This window comes from Sorex araneus, chromosome 5, assembly GCF_027595985.1.
Source record: "Sorex araneus isolate mSorAra2 chromosome 5, mSorAra2.pri, whole genome shotgun sequence".
Lineage (NCBI taxonomy): Eukaryota > Metazoa > Chordata > Mammalia > Eulipotyphla > Soricidae > Sorex > Sorex araneus.
Window position 1 is genome coordinate 143,222,299 of NC_073306.1, and position 17,410 is coordinate 143,239,708.

The 17,410-nt window shown below is 57.9% G+C and overlaps 2 protein-coding genes across 2 annotated transcripts; both read right to left on the reverse strand.

The window, feature by feature from the left end:
• Window positions 1–40: 40 nt before the first annotated feature.
• ATP5ME (ATP synthase membrane subunit e) lies at window positions 41–1,077 on the reverse strand. The gene is made up of 4 exons (XM_055139717.1): window positions 981–1,077; window positions 810–864; window positions 599–697; window positions 41–108 (listed from the first exon to the last, which is right to left on the reverse strand). The coding sequence occupies exons 1-4, from the start codon at window positions 1,014–1,016 to the stop codon at window positions 83–85; spliced, it is 216 nt and encodes a 71-aa protein (XP_054995692.1). The 5' UTR covers window positions 1,017–1,077; the 3' UTR covers window positions 41–82.
• A 774-nt stretch (window positions 1,078–1,851) lies between these two features.
• Window positions 1,852–17,315, reverse strand: SLC49A3 (solute carrier family 49 member 3). The gene is made up of 13 exons (XM_055139975.1): window positions 17,286–17,315; window positions 13,568–13,668; window positions 12,017–12,164; window positions 11,462–11,731; window positions 8,013–8,171; window positions 7,640–7,853; window positions 7,472–7,548; window positions 6,445–6,582; window positions 6,213–6,329; window positions 5,735–5,887; window positions 5,355–5,512; window positions 5,099–5,208; window positions 1,852–4,781 (listed from the first exon to the last, which is right to left on the reverse strand). Exons 1-13 carry the CDS (start codon window positions 17,313–17,315, stop codon window positions 4,621–4,623), a joined length of 1,836 nt encoding a protein of 611 aa, XP_054995950.1. The 3' UTR covers window positions 1,852–4,620.
• Window positions 17,316–17,410: the final 95 nt, after the last annotated feature.

Here is a 17,410-nt window from a genome sequence, read left to right on the forward strand (position 1 = left end):
CCACCCGGGGCGGCGCGGAAATGAGGAGCGGAGGCATGGCACGGCGGCGACACTTTATTGGCGCTCCGGGCGGCCGGGCGGCTCACTTGAGGATGCTGTCATCGCGGGCTGCGGGCGAGAGGGGCGCGCTCAGCCGGGCCGCCGCGGACGGCCTCCCCGGCCTCCCCGGCCTCCCCGGCCACCCCGGCCACCCCGCCCGCGCCCACCCCGGCCTCCCCGGCCACCCCGCCCGCGGCCACCCCGGCCTCTCCGTCCTCCCCGGCCACCCCCGGCCTCCCCGGCCTCCCCGGTGACCCCGGCCTCTCCGGCCTCCCCGGCGACCCCGGCCTCTCCGGCCTCCCCGGCCTCCCCGCCACCCCGGCCACCCCGGCCACCCCGGCCACCCCGGCCTCCCCGGCCACCGCGCCCACCCCGGCCACCCCGGCTACCCCGGCCATCCCGGCCTCCCCGGCCACCGCGCCCGCGCCCGCCCCGGCCACCCCGGCTACCCCGGCCACCCCGGCCACCGCGCCCGCGCCCACCCCGGCCACCCCAGCCACCGCGCCCGCGCCCACGCGCCCACCCCGACCACCCCGCCCACGCGCCCTCGCCCACGCACCTTCGGCCAGCTCGCGCTCAATGCGCTTCAGCTCATCCTGCTTCTTCTTCTCCTCGGCGGCCACCCTCCTCTCCTCCTCGGCCCGCGGCTTCAGGTAACCTGCGCACACGCAGCTCGAGCCGCCGCTGGCGCGCCCCAGTCCCCCGGCCCGCCCGGCCGCCCGGCCCGACCCCGGCCCGCCCCACCCGAGGCCCCTGGCCCGCCAACTCACTGTAGCGCTTGGCTCCGTAGGCCACGCCGAGGAACAGCGCCGAGTAGCGGCCAAGCTGTGGGGAAAGGGCGGTCACGAGGGCGAAGGCGCGCGGGGGGCCGCGCGGGGCCGGGGCCTCCCGGGGCGGGGGGTCGGGGCCCCGAGGGGTCGCGCCCGCGGAGATCTGTTCACCTTGATGAGCGGAGAGACCTGCACCGGCGGCACCATTTTGCCCCTGACCTCCGCACCGGAAGCACAATTCTGGGTCGCGGCGGAGGGGCAGTGGAACTGCGGGGCGCGTGCGCAGTCGGCGCCGCGGGTCGGGCGCGCACGCGCACACGGCTCGGTCTGCGGCGCGCTGGGCTGCGCATGCGCGGGGCCCTGCCCGGAGAACGCGCCCTCGACCTCTGAGGTTCCGGGGGTCACTACCTGCGAACACCTGCGGCCTGTGACGGGGAGGGGGGGCCTCGGGCCGGCGGTGCTCAGGGGTCTCTCCTGGGTGTCTGGGGTCCCGTTGCAAGGCGAGGCCTGACCCGCCGCCCCAGCGCGCTACCTCAAAGCCCAGGTGGAGGGGCTGGAGAGATAGCACAGCGGGTAGGGCGTTTGCCTTGCACGCGGCCGACCCGGGTTCAAATCCCAGCATCCCATATGGTCCCCTGAGCACGGCCAGGGGTAATTCCTGAGTGCAGAGCCAGGAGTAACCCCTGTGCATCGCCAGGTGTGACCCAAAAAGCAAAAAAAAAAAAAAAAAAAAAAAAGCCCAGGTGGACACGGGAGACCAGGCTCAGAGGTCGGGGGGCGCCGGCCTCACACCCGCCCCCCAGCGCCAGCCCCAGGGCCGCATAGAGCCCCCCCAGCCCTCCCCACCCCCTAGAAGGGAAAACACATCAGAAAAGGACACGGATCAATAGAAAATGCAGTGGTCCCGGGACCCGGCGGTGCTGGAGTTCTGCAGGGGTGTTGGGTGAGGGCGTGTCACGGCGGACCTCAGGGCCTCACCGGTCAGCGACGAAGGCGAAGGACCTCAGGCTAAACGGCCAGATTCAGGAAATATTTTATTTTTTTAATTATTTTTTTTTCTTTTTGGGTCATACCCGGCAATGCACAGGGGTCACTCCTGGCTCATGCACTCAGGAATTACCCCTGGCGATGCTCAGGGGACCATATGGGATGCTGGGAATCGAACCCGGGTCGGCCGCATGCAAGGCAAACGCCCTACCCGCTGTGCTATCGCTCCAGCCCCAAAATATTTTATTTTAAAGAAGGGCTCCCCTCCCGCAGGGCTTCAGAGAAAGGTGAAACCTTGCCGCTCTTAAGGGTGAACACTTTTCACTTGGTTCAATGGGGTGGGGGTTCATGTAAAACAGGTAGGAAGGAAGCATTTCCTCCGGTGCAGAGTGGCGTGCTAGACTGATTTCTGCAGGGAGCCCTAGCACTAACAATATTGTGAGCCATGGTGCCTAAAATAAAGTAGTTTTTTTAAAAAACAGGATTTTGAGAAGATTCTCTTTAGTTATCTCAGTTGTTTAGGTTCTCAGTCATATTCAGGACCCACCCTGGTGATAATATCTCCTACAGCCTTCTTCCCTTTGTTCCTATCACTGTTCCTGGATTTGCTTTTATTTTTTTGGCATTTGGGGGTCACACCCAGCAATGCTCAGGGGTTACGCCTGGCTCTGCACTTCAGAATTACTCCTGGCGGTGCTCAGAAGACAATATAGGATGCTGGGGATCAAACCTGGCAGTCAGCTGCGTGCAAGGCTAACGCCCTACCTGCTGTACCCCAGCCCCCAGTTTTTTTTCCCCTTTTAACGTTGGGCCACAGTAGTACTCCAGGGGTTACTCTGCATTCAGGGATCGCTCCTGGTGGACCTTAGGGACCCTGTGTGCTGTCGGGGAAATGAATCTGGGTGTGCCACTTGCAAGGCAAGAACCATCCCCTATCTCTCCTACCCAGCCCTACCTGGATTTTAAACTGGACCCCTCAGCAACTCCTGCTTCCAGAGTCAAAAGTAACTGAGGGCCTGAAGAGGGGCCACCTACCAGTATTTGCTACCAGGCTGGAGACAGTGACCAGCAGGAGTCTTGGCCCAGTCCCTGGGACTCTTGCTCACATCCCTGCACCCCCCATGTGAATCCTGACTAGCCATGAGCTCTGGATGCAACAGGACTCAGTTGTGCTCAGCCCTCGGGTCTCTGGGCCTCTGAGCACAAATAACCACCCTTCCCTCTCAGCTGTGCCCATCCTGCCCTTTTACCTGGTGCCCACCCTGTGCAGTCAGCTGTGCCCACTCCTGCAGTCCAGATGGACTGCTGCAGGCATCTCACCAGACCACCAGCTGGAGGGCTGGCGCGTTCAGGTGCTCCCTGGCCAAGCTACATTTTCTCTCTGGCAGAGGCCTGGAGCCCTCTAGGGAACACGACCCAGGTGCTCCTGGTGGCCTGGCCCTATACATCCACACTCCCAGTGTGGGAGGGGGCAGCCCAGGGCCAGGGTGAGGGCCCTGCTAACCTCTTCAAGAAAGTAGGGAAGCGAGACAGTGGAACCACACAGGAATGTGGTGACAGCCACCAGGGCCACTGACCCAGACTTTGTGCAAATACGGCCAAGGTCCCTCCCGGCCCTCAGCTTGTGTGAGAACAAAGCCCCAGTATATAGGCTGCTCAGCACCCTTGCTGGGCAGGCCGGATGGGGACACCAAGTTCCTGGCCACCATCAAGCTCACTGTGGTTGTCTGCTCCTAGCAGCCTGAGTCTGTCCTTGTCAGAAGTAGCTGCCAGAGTCCAGGCTGTCCTGGGGACTGGGAGGGGCTCAGGACAGGCTGCCTGAAGGGGAGGGCACTCACTGGCATGTGCCTGTGCACTGGGCAAGTACGAGCGCATCTGGCACGTGTGTGTTTGCATTGCTTGCACATGTGTTCGTGGGGAGACAGGAGGGAGAGGTGTGTCCACGGGGTTTTGGTCTTCACAACCAGGGGACCCTAGCAGCAAGGCCACCATCTGTGGACTTCTGGACACTCAGTGGGCAGCAGTGTTCACTGGACCAAAGACCGGGGAAAGCCCTTCAGGATGAGCCCCATGGTGTGTCCAGGCCGCCAGCTGCAACCACCACCTCCCGGTCCCCAAGTGCTGTGCACCCTTCCCTGAAGAAAGCTCCCTGACACTCGGGTGCACTCAGGTATCCCCAACAGCTTGGGGACACTTGGCTGGGCTTTCTCATCTCAGGCCAGCGACATGAGTGAACAGAATAGGGGGCTTCTTCCCAGCAGGTCACCCCTCATTTTTTTCCAACTCTGAGCAGATGCAGCTCCAGGAGTTCAAAGGGGAGAGGTATACCAGGACAGGAACTGTCCCCCTTAGCTCAGCCAAAGGGTCCCCAGGTTAGGGCACGTGACCACACCCCTCCACAAGGGCCTTGCTTGCGGCTGGGGAAGCCAAGACTGTCAGAGAGACGCACCCGCAGCCAGCGACTGCAGGTGCAGTGGGCGCAGTGCAGAGGGGGCTCCACAGCACTGCAGCAGCCCCAAGGCTCCGTCCCTGGGCTTCACAGATTCCTCAGGCAGGAGGCCCACAGGGAAGGAGTGGGGACCTTTCCCCGCTGACAGTCCCAGGACCCTCAGCACCTGGGCTCCCGTCCACACGGCATCCCCTGGGCAGGCCAGGGTCTGCAGGGTGCTGGACTGGGCTCAGCTGTGGCAAGGCAGCAGAACCCATCCCCCCACGCCACATGTGTGCCCGTGCACCTCTGTGGAGGCCACTCCCCATCTCTCGCAGCCTCGTCTTGGGAGGGGTGAGAGGGGCATGGCAGGGCAGTGAGCCGGGAGACCCAGGTCTAGGCGTGGGGGTTTTCCGAGGTTGCCGGCCCTGCATCATCGCTCTGGACGGAGGGGCTTGCTCTGGCCTCTGCCTGCAGGCGCCGGTATGGAGTGTGGAAGAAGAGCGCCAAGACACAGCTGAAGAGGGTGCACAGGCCAGCCAGCACCAGCATGGACACTGGGGAGACAGCCGGTCAGGGCGGGGCAGAGTGAACAGAACCCAGCTGACCCGAATCACCACTGGGGGGCTGAGGTCAGTGAGGGTCACACGGGACCAGCACCTCTGGTCACTGCTGTCATCTGTCTTTCCTCGTGACCACAGCTCACACATGGGGCAGGAGGGGCAGCTCCAGGCATGATGCCCTCTGCACCCACCTCATCCCCACAGCCCATACACCCTCCCATCAGGAGCACAGATGCTCCAGAGAATGACCCCTGTAGGCCGAGGTGCCTCCCTCCCAGAAGGACTCACCCGGAGGCCAGCCCAGCACTCACCACTCCAGTCCAGGGGCTCCTGACCATCCTGACAAGTGGAGTAGGATGGGCCTGCACGACGCACAGCCAAGGCGGGCAGCAGCAGCATGATGGCCACCCCCTGCACCTGCCTGGACAGCCACGAGGCCCTCAGCCCTGCCCACCGCCCAGTCATCTGGGGCGAGTGTTCTTGGGCCGTGGGGGTGGCAGGGGGCTGTGCAGTGGGGAGTAGTCCTGGGCCCCCCAGGGAGCCGTGGCGGGAGGGGCGGACACTTACCCCATCACGAAGATCAGGCCTGCGGCTGCCCCCTCACCCACGGGGAAGGAGCACTCAACCGCCAGCTCCATAGCCACGGGCGCCACCGAGAAGCCACAGAACCCAAGCAGCGAGCAGATGGCAGCCAGAGCGAGAGCCTGTCCCCGCAGCTGGGACACCTGGGGGCAAACCCGAGTGATGGGGTCAGTGGCCAGAGAGGCCAGAATGCTGGACACCCTGACAGTGGGGTCAGGCACAAACGGGCCAGTGTCTGGGTTTGGGAGGCTGGGGGGCCGGGGGCCCCAGTCCTGTGGGCGGGGCCTGGGTAGTCCGAGAGGAGCTGACAGCCACCTGCCATCCACCCTCCTCCCAGCAGATGGTCCCAGCTGGAGGGGCCTCACCAGGGCAAAGGCCACGCAGACCACAGAGGTCAGACAGAGGCCGATCTTGGTGGCTCCAGTGAAGTGCTTGGTGTGGTCCACATAGAGGCCGAGCATAAGTGCTCCCAGGATCCCGAATGCAATGAAGAGAGCCCCGCAGAGCCCCGCCAAGTCCTGCAGGAGGAGATGTGGGCCTGGGGCACCGCGGCTATGCGCTCATGGAACCCCTCTCCAGATGCCCCCACAAGGACATTCAGTGGCCAGAGGAGGATCTGGAGGCCAGACACTCACTTTGCCTGGCACCCCACAGAGCTGCCGTCCAGTACCCCAATGTCTGAGCAGTGCCCACCCCTGGGGCTCTGCAAGATGGCACCTGTCGGGTGGAGAGCTGGAACCCAGCCTGGCTGGACACATCCAGAATCTCACCACCCACCACTGAGTGGCACAAGGGAAGCCCAGCAGGCACCCCTGGAGCCAGCCTTGACCCCACAGTACTCACATTGGAATAGCCGTTGACACAGAGCACCTGCTCCAGGAGTGCTGAGAAACTGGTGCAGATCCCAATGGCTCCCCCAAAGCATATGGCCAGCAGGATGTAGGCTCTGTTCCTTGAGAGCTGTAGGGGAGGGGCACTGAACCCTGATTGGCTTTGGCCAGGACCTGCCCCCAGCCAGCCCCCTCCTCCCTCCCTGCCCCCACCCCCCTCAGAACCAGCATCCTGAAGTACCAACCAGCTTCAGTCCCACCAAGAACTTCTGTGAAGTGGAGCAGGAGGCCCCTGCAGAGGGCGGGGTGGGTGGCACACTCTCCCAGAGGCACACAGTGGCCAGCAGGCAGGCAAGGCCAGCGGGAACAATGTAGATGCCCATCTAGGGAAAAGTGGGAGAGCATACAACTGCACAGCCCATGCAACCGGACTGCGCCATGGTGGGTGCTGCACTCCCATATGGGTGCACCTCTGGATCATGCCATGTGGCACACGTGTGCATTCCTCCATCATGCCACATGGGTACATCCGATTGTGCCACATGGATGCGGTACACACACAGCACCACACACTTGATGCTTGGAGTCCAGGTAGCACTTCCTGGCCTCTTTGCAAGTAGCCCACCCCCCTCCAGGGTTGGAAAGCACAGGGCTGCCACAAGCCCTGACTCACAGCCCTGCATGACCCCTGTGGACGGTAGAGCCAACTCTTGAGCTAGGCCCACTGTCCAGTGGCACCTGGACTGTCTTTATGCCTCTTGGACAGCCCATCCCTACCCAGCTGTGCAACGTCTTCCCCTGCCACCACCACTCTGTCCTGAGTCTGTCAATGCCCCTCGCCCTCTGCAAGGGAACTGCTGCCCTTTCTGCTCCTGAGAGTGAAGTCAGGGGCCGAGAAGGAGCCCAGTGCTTGGGCTCAGCAGTGAACCTGCCAAGGGTGACCACAGGGAGGGTCAGTGCACACTCATGACAAGCCAGCAAGGAATACATATGCACACATACACATGCATGCTGCACAGTATACATACCCATGTGGGGCACGCAACATACATGGGCATGCTACACATACACAGGCATGATGCACAGCACACATGCATGTTATACACGCACACATACACATGTGTGCTTCATGGTATACACCATACACATCCACATGTGCCACACTGCACACATGCATGGTGCATACAACATGCATACACATGTGTGCCACACGTGCAATTTCATGCACACATGTGCAAGTGTGCACACTGTGACACCTCAGAGCTCCCTTACCATGATGGGGATGTCTTCCTCCTTCTTGACTAGAGCAGGCGATAGCAGGTTGGCCACCAGGATGCCCAGGGGGTTTGCTGAACAGGCATATGGAGAGACAGGTCAGCCCAGCCCCTGCCATCCAAGAATTTGGGGTACAGGCACCACATCACCCATGCTAAGGCTCACACATGGTGGCGATCATGTTGGCTGTGGCTCGCTGATGCTCAGGGAACCACAGCGCAGCCAGCTTGGCCGGAGAGAAGATGACCAGGGTCTGGGCCAGGGCGCAGAGACTCTGTCCCGCCATGAGGAAGGCAAAGGGGTCCCGGGTCCTGGGGACCACACAGGGCAGGGCACGCAGCACACTCCCAGCAAAGTTCAGCCATGCACCCAGGACAGTCTGCAGGAACAGACAAGGGCCACAGTGTCTCAGACGCCAGCACCCCAAAGCCCCCTGACCAGACCTGTCTGGACCTTGATCTGGGCAGGAGGCAGTGGCACTTCAGCATACGCAGGGGCCCGTGCCCACCCAGGCCCGGCCAGCTAGGCTCTGACTTACAGCCCATCGGAGCCCGACAGTGTCCAGAAACCAGATGGCCACGACCCCAGCTGGGATAGACACCACCAGGTAGACCAAAGAGAGCCAGTTGATCTGGTCCGTGGAGAGGAAGAAGCTCTGGGCTACCATGTCGGCCACGGGTGCAAAGCTGAGCCAGAGCTGTGGGAGACACGGGGATCAGCCCCAGGGCAGGGGACTGCGCTGTACCTGGGAGAGGAAGCACCTGCCATTCTCCAAGGGGTGGAGCCTTTGTCCAGTCACCCCTGAGGGGGAGCACAGTCGGGGCAGACAGAGCCCAGGCGTGGATGTGTCCATGCCCCAGAAGGCAGCAGGGCAGGTCCACACGCCTCCAGGGCTGACCCTACAATAAGCAGGTCTGAAGGTTGACCAGGGGCAACTGTGCGGTGCATGGGCTGGGGGGCCAGGTAGGCGTGGGCCACACTTGGTGCCTGTGCCAGGCATCCAGGTGGAAAGGGGTACCATGCAGAAAGCAGAAGGGACAGCAGAATGTTGTGGGTTGTTTTTTTTTTTTTTTTTTTTTTTGCTTTTTGGGTCACACCCAGCATTGCTCAGGGGTTACTCCTGGCTCTGCACTCAGGAATTACTCCTGGCGGTGCTTGGGGGAACATATGGGATGCCGGGGATTGAACCCAGGTCGGCCGAGTGCAAGGCAAACGCCCTACCCACTGTGCTATCGCTCCGCCCCCTGTTGTGGTTTCTTGTGGAGGGAGGCAGGAGGGTCCCAGGAGAAAGGCCCTGAGAGGTAGCCAGAGGCAGCCCTCAGGCCCTCTGTGCAGGCACAGGCCCGGATTTCTGACCCAAAGTGGCAGTGGACTTGGGCAAGAGCTGCCTTCACCGTCTGTTCAGGGCAGAGCGGGGAACCCACCTCCCTGGGTCAGAAGGAGCCTCACGCAGTCCCACTGCCTCCTGCCTGACCTGCAGAAAAAGGCGGATTCTGTTTCCCGGGCCTGCTGCTGCCTCACTGGCCTCACACCTCCAGCAGAGCTCCGAGCACAGCATGCCAGGCACATGAAGAGGCCTGTGACCGTCCCAGTGAGTGTCCTTCCGCCTGCCCAGCCCTGCCCCACAGGTCCCCCAGACTAACAGCTGCCCACAGGAACGTCCCATGGCCCTGACCCTCGGGCTCTCCTTCTGTGCCAGCTCCTGGACCTGGGCATGGAAATTCGGGGCTGAGCAGAGCTGGCAAGGCGGGGTGGCCGGGGGTGGCCGGGGCAGTCACGAGTCCTGAGAGGGTCTTGTGGGTAAAAGAGGAGTCTGCTGCCTGCTGCCTCAGTGTCCAAGGACTTCTTCAGGTCACCCACTCAAGGCCACCCATCTGCTATAACTCCTGCTGCAACACCAGGGTGAAGCTCCACCTTCCATGCATGGAGTAGCCTGGCTGTCGAGCCACTACAGAGACTCCCCCAGAAGGGAGCAGCTGCAGACAGATCAGCCGGGCAGCAAAGAAAGCAGAGAAGACTGAGGAGCCTGGAGTCCCCAGAGAGGCATCCAGGCCACCTCGGGAGGCAGCCTGGTGGCCCAGCCAATCTGCCTCCCTGATGCGGGCCCAAGTGTGCTCCTCACGCTCTCCAGCCTCCTGAGCTCCAGTGCACCTGCCCTCCCGGGTGCTGGCGTGGGAGCCTGGCCCCAGCCTAAAGGGTGCCCAGCTGGGCCAGTCGGGTGGGCTGCAGTTGAGACGCCCTCACTCCACTCCGTGATATAGGTGCCCACACCTCCAAAGCCAGCCCAGGGACGCAGGGGGCAAATGAGTCACTACCGAGCCCCGCACTTACTGGCAGCCAGGAAAAGAGAAAGTCAAGCCTCTGGCCAGGGATTTCGGTCCCACCGTGAGCTGGGAAACCCTCTGCCAGGGGGGACCTGCCTTCTCATTGGCTGATCCCCTAAGCTCAATCGGCTCTCTGGGGGCAACCATGGTAGAGAGCCCACCAGCAGCAAGATGGCTACAGAGCAGGTACCATGATCAAGACCATACTGGTCTATGGAGCAGGTACAGTCATGGAGGAGCAGTACAGGTACAGAGGGTCAGCATGGTCACGGAGGGTCAAAAGGTCATGAAAGGTCAGTACAGTCATGAAGGGTCTATGCAGTCATGGAGGGTCAGTATGGTCATGAAGAGTCAGTAAGGTCATGCAGGGTCATGGAAGGTCCATACAGTCATGTGGGGTCAGTAAGATTATGGACAATTGCAGTACAATCATGGAGTTAGTGCAATCATGGAGGGTGAGTACAGTCATGTCATGGAGGGTCAGTTTGGCCATGAGAGTCTCAGTATGGTCATGGAGGGTAAGTCATGGAGGGTCTCAGTATGGCCATGGAGGGTCTCAGTATGGTTATGGAGGGTCTCAGTATGGTTATAGAGGGCCACTATGGCCATGGAGGATCAGTGCGTTTATGAGGGGTCTCAGTATGGTTATGGAGGGTCTCAGTTTGGTCATGGAGGGTCTCAGTATGGCCATGGAGAGTCAGTAAGTCACGGAGGGTCTCAGTATGGTCACGGAGGGTAAGTCATGGAGGGTCTCAGTATGGTCATGGAGGGTCAGTAAGTCATGGAGGGTCTCAGTATGGCCATGGAGAGTCAGTAAGTCACGGAGGGTCTCAGTATGGTTATGGAAGGTCTCAGTTTGGTCACAGAGAATCTCAGTACAGTCAGGGAGGATCTCAGTGGCACTGACATGGTGAGTGTCAGCTGAGACTGTGCAGAGGTGAGGTAGGTAGATGCAGGGGATGGAAGTCTCCAAAGAGAAACTAAGAACCATCAGAGACCCAGGCAAGGCTGGTCCTGTCCTATCACCTCCTGAAGAAGGGATGGAGTGGCAGGAGAATGCAGAGGTATGGTGTTGAGGAGGGGGATGGAGAGGAGCAGGGGGAGGGAGATGGAGGAAGGAGGTGATCAAGGAGCAGGAGGGAAGGAGGAAGCAGGGTAGAGAAGTGGCAGGAGGTACCTTATAGTGGTGGCCCTGCAGGGGGCTCCAGAAAGTAGTGGGGACAAGAGGAACCTCTCACACACACAAAAAAAATGCTGTAGCCACAAGTGGTCAAAAGCCTGCCCAGGGGCTGGAGCAATAGATAGCACAGCGGGTAGGGCGTTTGCCTTGCACGCGGCCGACCCGGTTCGATTCCCAGTATTCCCATATGGTCTCCCGAGCACCACCAGGAGTAATTCCTGAGTGCATGAGCCAGGAGTAACCCCTGTGCATTTCTGGGTGTGACCCAAAAAGCAAATAAAAAAAAAAAAAGCCCTGCCCAGCGGAAGAGACAAGCCTCTGCCAGGTCTGCTGCAGAACGGAGGTCCTGGGTCCTTCCCATTCCCACCCCAGGATCGCTGCCCCTGTCCTGTCCTCACACACCTGAACCAGGGACAAGGGAGGCCACACCCCACCCACCCTCCCAAAGGCACAGCATCACTGGCCGGGCCAGAACCCCTGTACCGTGGCGTTAGAGCAGCTGAGCAGGCTGACCACCAGCAGGACGATCCAGCGGCGCGCGTAGACGCGGTGGCCCCCCGGGGCTCCCGGCCCCGGCCCCGCCAGCTCCCCGCCTGGGACAGGGGGCGGCGGGCAGGGCGCAGGGGGCTCCGGGACCGACGCCAGCGAGGCGGGAGTCGGGCCGAGGAGCCGAGCGGCCCCGGCCAATCGCCCGGAATCTGCCGCCGTCGAGGTGCAGAAGGAAGCCACTGCCCCCGGGAGGCGGTGTTTCCTCTAGGGGCGTGGGGAGGGCTCGAGGCGACCCCGCCCCAGGGCCCAGGCGGGGTCCCCAGGGGACTGCGAGGCGAGGTCCCCGGGCCCTGGAGCGGGGTACTGGGTCCGTTTGCGAACCGAGCCGTCCAGACCCGGGCTGGGCCCGGGCTGCGGACACGGTGCCGGACCGGGCCGAGCTGGCCGGCGGGCCACGAGGGCAAGTGGCCACTGCTCCCGGGGACGCAGGCCGCCGCGGGACGCCGGCCGGCCTCTGGCTGCTTCCTGCTGGGTCCGGCCACCCTTTACAGTACACGACTGGCAGGTCCCTCTGCCCAGGGCGCCAGAGCAGCTTCCGGGGTGCGCCCCCGCACAGCTGGGGCGCTGGCGGGCCTGCAGGGAGGAGGGGCCGGCGCCGCTGAGGGCGCTCACCCCAGTGGCGCCAGCGCCCGCTGACCTGCGGGGCAAACACGGTTCTGCAGCAGGTCTCCGCAGGTACAGGCTGCGAGAGCTGGCCTGCAAGCCATGCGTCCAGCAAAAGACTGAAACAGTGAAATAAACTCAGAAACAACGAAAATCAAACTAAGACACCCAGTCAGGAAACTGGCAAAAAGGGCCCAAGACATAGTACAAGAGGTTAAGGTGTGGGCTTCCAGGCTGGCTCTAGCTTCTAGTTACTTCGTGCTAGCAAGAGGTTAAGGTGCTTGCCTTGCGATCCACAGCACCACAACTGGCTCCCCAAACCCCTCCCGAGCATGGCCAGCTGTGGTCAATTAAAAAATAATAATAATAATAAAAAGAAATTAAAATGGCAAAAGCGTGGAGATATTTCTCTGAGGAGAGTACACAAACAGAAAATCAGAATGAATTACTACCATCTCTTTCCATGAAGAAAAGCACATTAAAGTCACAGTGCAGGGTGCAGTGGTATACCCCCGTAGCAGAGCAGGAACCTTGCATGCGTGAGGACCTGAGTTTGATTCCCAGCACAGCATGTTACCCCAAACATTTCCAGGAGTGACTCCTGAGCAGCCCCTCAGTATTGCTGGGTATGGCCCCCACACCGCCCGAACAAATCTGGACCTCAGAGATTCCTAAAGGGCTGAGGACAGGCTTTATATGCAGAAGCAGAGTTCAATCCCTAGTACCACATGGTTCCCGGAGCACCATGAAAGCATAACATAACGGAATATAGCCCCCGGTGCAACTCCGGGTGTAGCCCAGAAACAGAACAAAACCCCCAAAATCCACAGTGAGGTTAAACCCAGATCCCACACCCTCACCCAAGGGCCCTGTTTAAGCAGGTGCTTTCCATGTTGGCAAGAATGTAAAATGCTGGGGCTGGAGTGATAGCACAGCGGGTAGGGCATTTGCCTTGCACAAGGCCGACCCGGGTTCGAATCCCAGCATCCCATATGGTCCCCTGAGCACCACCAGGGATAATTCCTGAGTGCATGAGCCAGGAATGATCCCTGTGAATTGCCGGGTGTGACCCAAAAAAGCAAAAAAATAAAAAATATAAAATAAAATAAAAAAGAATGTAAAGTGCTGCAGTCACTGTGAAAAACAACTTAGTACTTAGTTTCTTTCTTTTATTGAATTCAGAAGAGGTTTTATTTAACAGATGGGAAAGAGGGAAAAGGAAAGGAAGCTTCCCCTGGTGCAGAGGGGGTTTCCTAATATTTAGCACTTTCTCTAAAAGCTAACATGCAACTATCACATGACTCATCAATCATAGTGCTGGGCATTTATCCCTGAGAATACACACATAAAAGATTGGTGCTATCTTCATGACCATCGAAGACTGGACATCAACCAGTCGTGTCTCTGTGGATGAACGGTCAGCAAACTGCTCTTTACCATGCCATGTTGGGCTCAAAGATCTGGCAGCACTGTGCTGTGTGAAAGCCCAGCTCCGATGCCTTCTTCACTTCCTTCTCACTCACATGAGCAGGAAAAGTCTGAGAGTGGAGAAAAGATGTAGGCTTTATAGCTGAGGGAGAGGAGGGACAGGGGCCTTTTGAGAATGGAACTATTCTGTCTGTGTTGATGATGGTGGCTATATCACCAGGAGCACATCTGTGCAAGAGAGTGCCTGGGGCACTGAGGAACACTACAAGATCATCAGTGTAAGAGCATATATGGAAGAGCAAAATAGGACACTGGGGAATTCTGCAAGATTGTTGAGCATTGTGAAGTAGGGAGGTAGACAGAAAAGGGCCCCATGGCAATGGAATTCCAAGGAAATAATAAAAACAACAGCCTCAAGGCTTAAAAAAAAACAAACTAAGGCCTAATAAGATTTCATCTGACACCAACAGACCCAGAAAAGGCTGGGACACCCTCCCTCCCCCCAGGCTTCAGGGGAACAAAGGCCAAGGAAACCACCAACCAATCCCAACTCTACCCCCTTGGCAACTATCCGAGCAAAGGGCTCTTACCCAGCTAGAAAGCCGCTCTTGGGGCAGGTTGGAGAAACCCTATAAAAGCCAACTTGAACAGAGGAAGTTCATGCATACGCTGCCTGAGCCTATGTGCTGCTTGTGTCTATATGGTCAAGCACATGTGATGCCTGAGCACGTGTCACCTGCATCTCCCCTCTTGAGATGTATATTGGGGCTCTTGTTGCCTTTGGAGAAGCCCGCATTCTTTTTCTCTTGAGCATGTTACTCTCTTTCTCCTTTCTTCTTCCTCCTCAAAAAGCCTCCAAATAAAATCATTGCTTGTCTACTTCTGAAATTCTTTCCTATGAGAAGGACAAAGATCCAGAAGGCCTTGGTAAGGCCTAGGACTGGCTTTCTTTTCCTGCAAAGAACAATTCCTCACTCTAGTCTGAGACTATGGCTCCCAGAGAAACCAGGTGGTTGGAATTAACTCCCATGCTAAGAAGGGCATCGTGTGGCGTGATGACTACCTAGTGGGACTGGCAAGACTTGTGGCCCATGTCATGCAGGGGCTTGTAATAACATAAATAAGAAGTTGTATGTAATGAGAATTAAGAAACTGTAACGAAAATTAAGAAAATATGATAGGGACTGAGAAACTGGAACTGACCCGCTAAATTAAACAAGAGAAGGGAGGAAGAAGCATAAAAAGTGATAAAAGATCATTCCTTTTATGACCCCGATTAACGGAGTTAAGGGCCCAACAGCCCGCAGGATTTATGGGAGTGTACCGGGCCCAACAGATTTATGGGAACACCTGGGAGACGGCACCTGAAGGCCACAACAAGTGGGCAAGATATACAGACAATAACTGTTTGTTTTCCTTTTGGGCACCTGAAGGCCATACCATGTGGGAAGGATGCATTGATTATCTTTTGCCAATTACCTCTGTATCTCTTCTTTTTGTTTGTTTGTTTGTTTTTTGGATCACACCCAGTGATGCTCAGGGATTACTCCTGGCTCTGCACTCAGGAATTACTCCTGGCGGTGCTCAGGGGACCATATGGGATGCTGGGAATCAAACCCAGGTCGGCTGCATGCAAGGCAAACGCCCTACCCACTGCGCTATCGCTCAAGCCCCATGTATCTCCTCTTTCACTGATAAGAAGGTATATAGATTGTAGCCCACCTTTAGAGGATAAAAGGGAGACCCTCTCAGCAAATGGTGCACCAATTCTCTTTCTCTTTTGATTGGGGTCCTCAGCGCTGAGCTTCAAATAAACTCACTATCCTATCCTGAGCTGTCTCTCTCTGTTCATTTGCAGCTTGCACCAGCACAACAAGGCTCATCACAGACTTTATCAGTCCTAAGCTTTCCAGCCAGTTCTGGGGTGGCAGAGGTGGTTCAGGAGAAAGTGGCCTTCCATTTCTCTCCTCTCCGCTTCACATAAGCCACCCATGAGTTGGGGGGTGGCCACAGACTTCAGTTGGACACTGCTGCCAGGGCTTAACTGTAGGCTTCTGCATTCCACACGGTGTTTTCTGGGTGAGGGGGGAGTCCAAAAGCCATCTCTATTATTCCAGAGGGTGTCATCCAATAGCAGGGTTCAATTATAGCTCTACCATTTCCTATGAGTCTCTAGTTCTTTCAAAATGTGAAGGGTTTATTATAAAATTTAATTTAGTTTGGAGGGCTGGAGAGATAGCACAGCGGGTAGGGCGTTTGCCTTGCACTCGGCCCACCTGGGTTTGGTTCCCAGCATCCCATATGGTCCCCTGAGCACGGCCAGGGGTAATTCCTGAGTGCAGAGCCAGGAGTAACCTCTGTGCATTGCCAGGTGTGACCCAAAAAGCAAAAAAAAAAAAAAAATTTAATTTAGTTTGGAAACAATTACTTTTCCTACCCTCACATTTGATGAAATAATTTCTTTTTCTGTTTATTTTTTACTCCTGGTTCTATGCTCAGGCATCATCCCTGGTGGTACTGGTGGACTATATACAGTGCTGGGATCTAACTCAGGTTGGCCACATGCAAGGACTCTACCTGCTATAATATGGCTCTGGCCCCTTAACTGTTCAAGTTTTGAATATAAGTGTAACACCATCCATAGATTATTCTGAGCCTGTCACTTGAAGACTGTCACATCTTTTTGGGGGGCCACACCCAGCAGTGCTCAGGGCTTATTCCTGGCCCTGCACTCAAGGGTCATTCCTCATAAGCTCAGGGAACTATATGGAGTGTCAGGGGTCGGTCAGGTACAAGGCAAGACCTCACCCACTCTGCTATTGCTCTGGCCCAAGACTGTCACATTTCTTTTGAAGAAAGCCTTTGATGAGCTCCACAGAGAAGCTGCCGGAATTGCTATTAGGAATCACCATCAGGGTTGAAGAGACAGTACAAGGGCCAAGGGGTTAGGAGTCTGTCTGTGGCAAACCCGGGAGGATCCACAGCAATTCACAGTGCCCTGAACAGCCTTGGAAGTCCCAAGCACCACGGGGTACGAGGGAGCCCAAGACCAGCAGCACCAAACACCCAGCAGCAGCACTTCCTCATGCCACCTGCTGAGCTGCAGCCCAGTCCAGTGAGAATGCCCAGAGGGGCCCCTCAGCCTCCTGAGCACTGCTTGGGAAGCCTCGGAGTCCAAGTAAAACAAAAATAACAAACAGAAAATCTTCTTCAAAAACTTGTTAAAAATAACATTCAATGTGTAATGTTTATTAGATCTGTAAAAAGGATTTGCTGAACTCCTTTCTCCTTGGTCCTGTCAGCATTCCTCACAGCCTGGGACAGGCTGTTGGAGCTGCAAAGTCTCAGACAGAGCAGCTGAGGACAGTTGCTTTGCAACCTGAGTGCTGTTATCAAAAAGTTCACATCCAATGAGTGACAGGATCCCACGCTATCCTGTTGCCTCTTGAACCTGGTGTTTATCTATTTCTCTCACAGGAATGTCAGCTGTGTGAGGGCCAGGCCAATCTGTCCAGACTGGAATCGCTAAGCAGGCTGGGGCCCATACATGGTCCTGGATAAAAATATTTGCGTGGGCCGCATTATCTTTCTGCCTTCCAACCGCCTACCTCTCCACCCCCACTCCAGTCTGCCTGGCAGCTGCTGCACCACTGGCCACATCCCCCTACGCATTTCCTGGGTGGGAGGTTTCTGGGCCAGTGTGATTGCAGAACTCACACCTGCTCACAGGTGACCCAGGCACAGCCTTTGACTCCATGGTTATTAAAAACACACATAGCGACTGGAAGATGGAGATCCCAGCCGGGCTGCCGTGGGGTGAGTTTGGTGGTGGTGCTAAGAAAGCTCGATGAA

Excerpts from the sequence above, each read along its gene's own strand:
- ATP5ME (XM_055139717.1), bottom strand. The coding sequence starts at position 1,016 with ATGGTGCCGCCGGTGCAGGTCTCTCCGCTCATCAAG. Across the intron at positions 865-980 it reads AGGTCTCTCCGCTCATCAAG|CTTGGCCGCTACTCGGCGCT; the intron begins GTGAACAGATCT and ends CTTTCCCCACAG. Across the intron at positions 698-809 it reads CTACGGAGCCAAGCGCTACA|GTTACCTGAAGCCGCGGGCC; the intron begins GTGAGTTGGCGG and ends GCGTGTGCGCAG.
- SLC49A3 (XM_055139975.1), bottom strand. The coding sequence starts at position 17,315 with ATGGAGTCAAAGGCTGTGCCTGGGTCACCT. Across the intron at positions 12,165-13,567 it reads TTTGAGCCCAACATGGCATG|GTCAGCGGGCGCTGGCGCCA; the intron begins GTAAAGAGCAGT and ends TTTGCCCCGCAG. Across the intron at positions 7,854-8,012 it reads CTGTCGGGCTCCGATGGGCT|ACTGTCCTGGGTGCATGGCT; the intron begins GTAAGTCAGAGC and ends CTGTTCCTGCAG.